Genomic DNA, 4508 nt, shown 5'->3' with positions numbered 1-4508 from the left:
GCCAGACCCAGCGAGGTGCCCAAGCTGCTGGGGGGTGCCCCCCAGCATGGTTCTCCCACCCCCCAACTAATTAAACCCCCATTTTCCAGCACTCCTCTCATTACCAGGTAGCTCAAGGCACTGGCCAACTGCTTGGCCACGGTGATTTTCCAGCCCACAGTGGTCCTGCCCTTCTCCTTCCTCAGCAGCACATCCAGAGGGCCGTGCTCCACAAACTCCTCCACCATGATATCTGAGGGGGGGTGTGTGGAAAAACAGGGAGAGAATTCAAGTTTTTTTGGGGGGCCAGGGAAAAGCCAAGGGCAGGAAAAGGAGGAAGAGGAGGAGGAAGAGGCTGGTACTCACTCTCAGAGCCTCTCACACAGACCCCATGGACAAAGGCCAAGTGGACGTGGGACACTTGGCTCATCAGGCTGGCGGTCTCAAAAAATGCCTGTGGGGAAGGGGAGGGGGGAATTTGTCTCTGGGAGTCATAAAATTTGGAGAGATCTCTGAGATCCCCCAATCCAACCATCCCCCCACGCTCCCAGGGCCTTTAAATCACAGCCCCAAGTGCCACGTCCACGTTTATTGGGGAATTTTGGAGGGATGGGGGCAGTCCAGCAACCTCCCTGGGCAACCTGGGCTAAGGTCTCATTGGTCTTTTAGTCAAAAAAATGTTCCTAAGATCCAAAAATCTCCCCTGGGGCAACTTGTGGCCTGTTCCTCTTGTCGTATCACCAGTAAAATGTTCCTAAGACCCAAAAATCTCCCCTGGGGCAACTTGAGGCTTGTTCCTCTTGTCCTATCACCAGTAATCTGGGAGAAGAGACCAGCCCAAGGTGGCTCCAAGCTCCTGGCAGAGCCAGAAGGTCTCCCCTGAACCTCCTTTGCTCCAGGCTGGACCCCCCCCAGATCCCTCAGCAGCTCCCCATGCCCCCCAGACCCCTCCTCCAGCTTCACAACCCTTCTCTGGACCCTCTCCAGCCCTTCAAGGTGCCCAAAACTAACCCCAAAACTCAAGCTGTGGCCTCCTCCACGCCGAGTCCACTTCCCCCCTCCTGCTGGCCACAGGATTTTGGATGCTGGTGGCCTTTTTGGCCACTTGAGCCCATCTTGCCTCATCTCCAACCACCTCTAACCAACCCCCCCAAGGTCCTTTTCTGCTTGGGCACTTTCCAGCCCCTCCTCCCCTTAGCTGGGAGTCGTTGTGACCTCACTGAACCGACCTCACCCCACGGATCCAACCCACCCAGATCCCTCAGCACCCAACTTTTGAGCAGATCAACACCCCTTGGAGCTCCCAAATCCCCCCAGGGCCTTTTTTCCCCCCTCCTCTCCTTCTTCTTCTTCCTCTCCTGGGGGCCAGGGCCTCACCAGGGCAATGTCTCTGTGGCTGGGATCCAGGACTTTGAGGACCACGTGGATCTCCCTGCTGTTGTTGTTCTGCTCAGTGGAGAAATATTCAGCTTCATCCTCAGGCCCAGGGGGGCCACAAACCTTCAGGACCCCCTCGTAGATGTTGGTGCGGGTGCCCTGCCCCAGGTGAGCTCTCTGCAGGTGGGTGAAGGTGGGTGGGGGGTCAGAAATCCCCCCAAGAAACTCTTCCCCCCCCCTGTTTTTTGGGTGGCAGGGAGGAAACTGCCTCCTGCCCAGCCTGTGCTGGCTCTGCCCAGCTCCTTCCCCCTCCCCTGCTTGAAAAAGGGAGGAATAAAACATGAAATTAAACCAAATTTAGAGGATCCCAGCAGATTTTGGGTGGGAAGGGACCTGGGAAGCTCATTGAGTCCAACCTCCCCTGGGATGGTTCCAGGATGAGGCATCAAACACCCCTTGAGGCAACCAGGGCAAAGGGTTCAGCACCCTCAGCCTCCAAAATTTCTTCCTCACAGTCTAAATCTTCCTCTTTTAAGTTCCAAACCCTCCCCCCTTGTCCTGCCCCACCAAGTTCTGCTCCAAAGTCCCTCCCCAGCTTTCTGCCAGGCCCCTGGAAGTCCTGGAAGGCCCCAAAAAGGGCTCCCTTGAGCCTTTCCCAGCCCAACTCTCTCCTGCTGGGCTCCCAGCAGAGGGATTCCAACCACTGGATCATCTCTGTGGCCCTTTTGTCCCTGCTCCAGCAGCTCCCTGGCTCTGCTGAGGACCCCAGAGCTGCCCCAGCACCACAGGGGGGGTCTCTCAGAGGGGCAGAACCCCCCTCTGGACACGACCAGCTCCTATCCAGCTCCTCACCCCCCAAATCCTCTCAATCCCTTCACCCCCAGCCTGGGCTGCTCGGGGTGTTGCCCCGACCTAGGTGCAAGATGTCCCACAGCAGCTCCTCCACGTGTCTCCTCCTTGCACCAGGGCTGGGGTAACGACCCCCCGGGGTGAGGAGCAGCTTCTTCCTCCCCATATTTTTCTCCCCAGAGGTGGAATTTCTCCCCCAGAGGTGGAATTTCTCCCCCAGAGGCTGCTCCCAACCCCACCTGAGTGATCTCGTTCTTGCGGATCTGGTGGAAGCTGAGCTGGGTCAGGTTGAGGATCTGTTTCGTGTTGTCCTTCACCTTCCAAGTGATCAGCAGGTCTGAGATCTCTGCAGGAGGAGGGGACAGATGTCTCCTAAAGCCCCCAGGGACCTCGGGAAGGTCTCGAGGGGGGGCTCCATCCTCCCACCTCCTGGTTTGGGTGGGCAGCATCTCCTCACGGTGAAGCTCTCGTCGCCGGATTTGAGCGTGCAGCCCTTGAGAACATCCAAGAGTTCCCTCAAGGTGGGAAATTCCCTGTCCCAACCTTCCAGCACGAAGCAATTCCCTTTCTTCTGGATTCTGAACTGCCTGTACTTGAAGCCTCCCTGTACCCCAGGAGCCTGAGGAGAAGAGTGGCCAGGTGAGGGATCAACTTGGTGCCTAAAGAGTGGAAAACTCCACTCAGGACCAACCCACCCCCCTTCTCCTGAAGCTCCACGGGGCTGGGACTTGAATTTTACCTGCTGGTGGCTCCTCTTGAGCACGGAGAGGATCATCCTGTCAAAGTCCAAGAGGCTCCACCGGAGGATGTAGAGCCCTTCCTCCTCCTCCTCCTCCTCCCGCCGCAGCTTGGCCAGCACGAACTCCTCCCTGCCGAGCAGAGAGGAGAAAAAGCTTCCAACTGACCCCCTTTATGTCCTCCTGGCCACCTCCCTGAGGTCCCCAAGCCCCTTTTGACTCACTGCATGGGCCCGTGGATGCCGTTGAGGAGGCTCATGACCAGTCTTGGAGGGGCCACGTCGTGACACAGGTAGTGGCTGGAGTCGGCGGTGAGGCGGAAATATCCGTCCACCAGGGACACCAGGGAGAGGGCACAGGCAGGGGATGGGAGGAGAACCTCCTAAAAGAGGAAATTAGGAGATAAAAGAGGTCCCAAACCCCAGCCTAGATCGATTCTGGGCTCTCCCAGGTCCAAAAGAGAACCCAGCAGAGGTGTTGAGGGGCCTGGAGCGTCTCTCGGGGGGATGTTGGGGAGGTTCAGCTGGAGAGGAGAAGATTTAAGAGGGGATCTGATCAATGCTGGTTGATATCTCAAGGGTGGAGGGCAAGAACGTGGGGCCAGATGCTTCTCAGTGGTGCCCAGCAAGAGGAAAAGGTGCAACAGGCACCAACTGGAACCCAGGAGGTTCCATCTGAGAAACTTCTTGGCTTTGAGGCCACCTGCTCAGAGAGGTTGGGGAGTCTCCTTCTCTGGAGAGATCCCAAACCCTCCTGGAGACCACCCTGGGCACCCTGCTTTAGGAGAACCTGCAGGAGCATCACCTCTAGAGGTCCTTTTTACCCCTCACCATCCTGGGATCCTGTGAAACTCAACGTTTGGTGGCTTGATCCTGGGAAAATCTCCTCGTTTTCCCCACCGCTGCCTCTTCCCAGGTGGATAAGCTTCCAAAATGGATCCCAACCTTCCAAATGGTCAACAGAGACCCCAAAATCCACTCACCAGGCACTTATTGTCCTGCCTGTGGATGCTGACCCAAGAATCCTTGATGACAATGTGGGTGATCTCTCGAAAATCACAGAAATGGGACCACTTGGGTTCCTTGGGTTCCGTCGTCGGAGTCGAGCCCTTGGGTTCCAGCTCTTTGTTTCTGCTCTTCCTCCCAAAATAACCACGCTGGGGGAAGTTCTCAGGGCTCTGCAGAGAGGCAAAGAGATGCTTGGAAGCTGGGAAATGAGACTGGTAGGGTAGGGGGGTGGTTACTGGTCCAACTGGGATGAGTTAGGAAGGAGTTTGGGGTGGCTGGAGAACCTGAGGGGCAGCCCAGGGGGGAAAAGGGGAGGGAAAGATGGTGGGGGAGAATAATTTGGAGAGGATTTGGCTCTTCCTGAGCACCAACAACACCCAGTTTGGTTTGATGAGCCCAATTTAAGGGAGTGTTGATCTGCTGGAGGGTGGGAGGATCTACAGAGGGATCTGGCCAGGCTGGAGTTGATGGTCTGAGGCCCCAAGGGTGAAGGTCACCACAGCCAAAGATCCTGCACATGGATCACCCCCTGCAGGGCTCCAGGGTGGGGCAGAAGGGC

At 57.0% G+C, this 4508-nt stretch overlaps 1 protein-coding gene across 1 annotated transcript in view; it reads right to left on the bottom strand.

Moving 5' to 3' along the window:
- TYK2 (tyrosine kinase 2) overlaps window positions 1-4508 on the bottom strand; it is a gene marked incomplete at both ends in the record, with an annotated part of 9386 nt that overhangs the window by 2089 nt on the left and 2789 nt on the right. Inside the window, 8 exons of the mRNA XM_008936587.1 lie at window positions 105-232; window positions 346-433; window positions 1357-1533; window positions 2445-2551; window positions 2632-2809; window positions 2945-3074; window positions 3167-3324; window positions 3925-4119. Coding sequence (XP_008934835.1) covers window positions 105-232; window positions 346-433; window positions 1357-1533; window positions 2445-2551; window positions 2632-2809; window positions 2945-3074; window positions 3167-3324; window positions 3925-4119 — 1161 coding nt within the window. The remainder of the gene's footprint in view (window positions 1-104; window positions 233-345; window positions 434-1356; window positions 1534-2444; window positions 2552-2631; window positions 2810-2944; window positions 3075-3166; window positions 3325-3924; window positions 4120-4508) is intronic.

The sequence above is a fragment of the Merops nubicus genome, unplaced genomic scaffold (genome assembly GCF_000691845.1).
Source record: "Merops nubicus isolate BGI_N331 unplaced genomic scaffold, ASM69184v1 scaffold17163, whole genome shotgun sequence".
Lineage (NCBI taxonomy): Eukaryota > Metazoa > Chordata > Aves > Coraciiformes > Meropidae > Merops > Merops nubicus.
The sequence above is the reverse complement of the archived record's forward strand: the minus strand, read 5'-3'. Positions and strand labels throughout refer to the sequence as shown.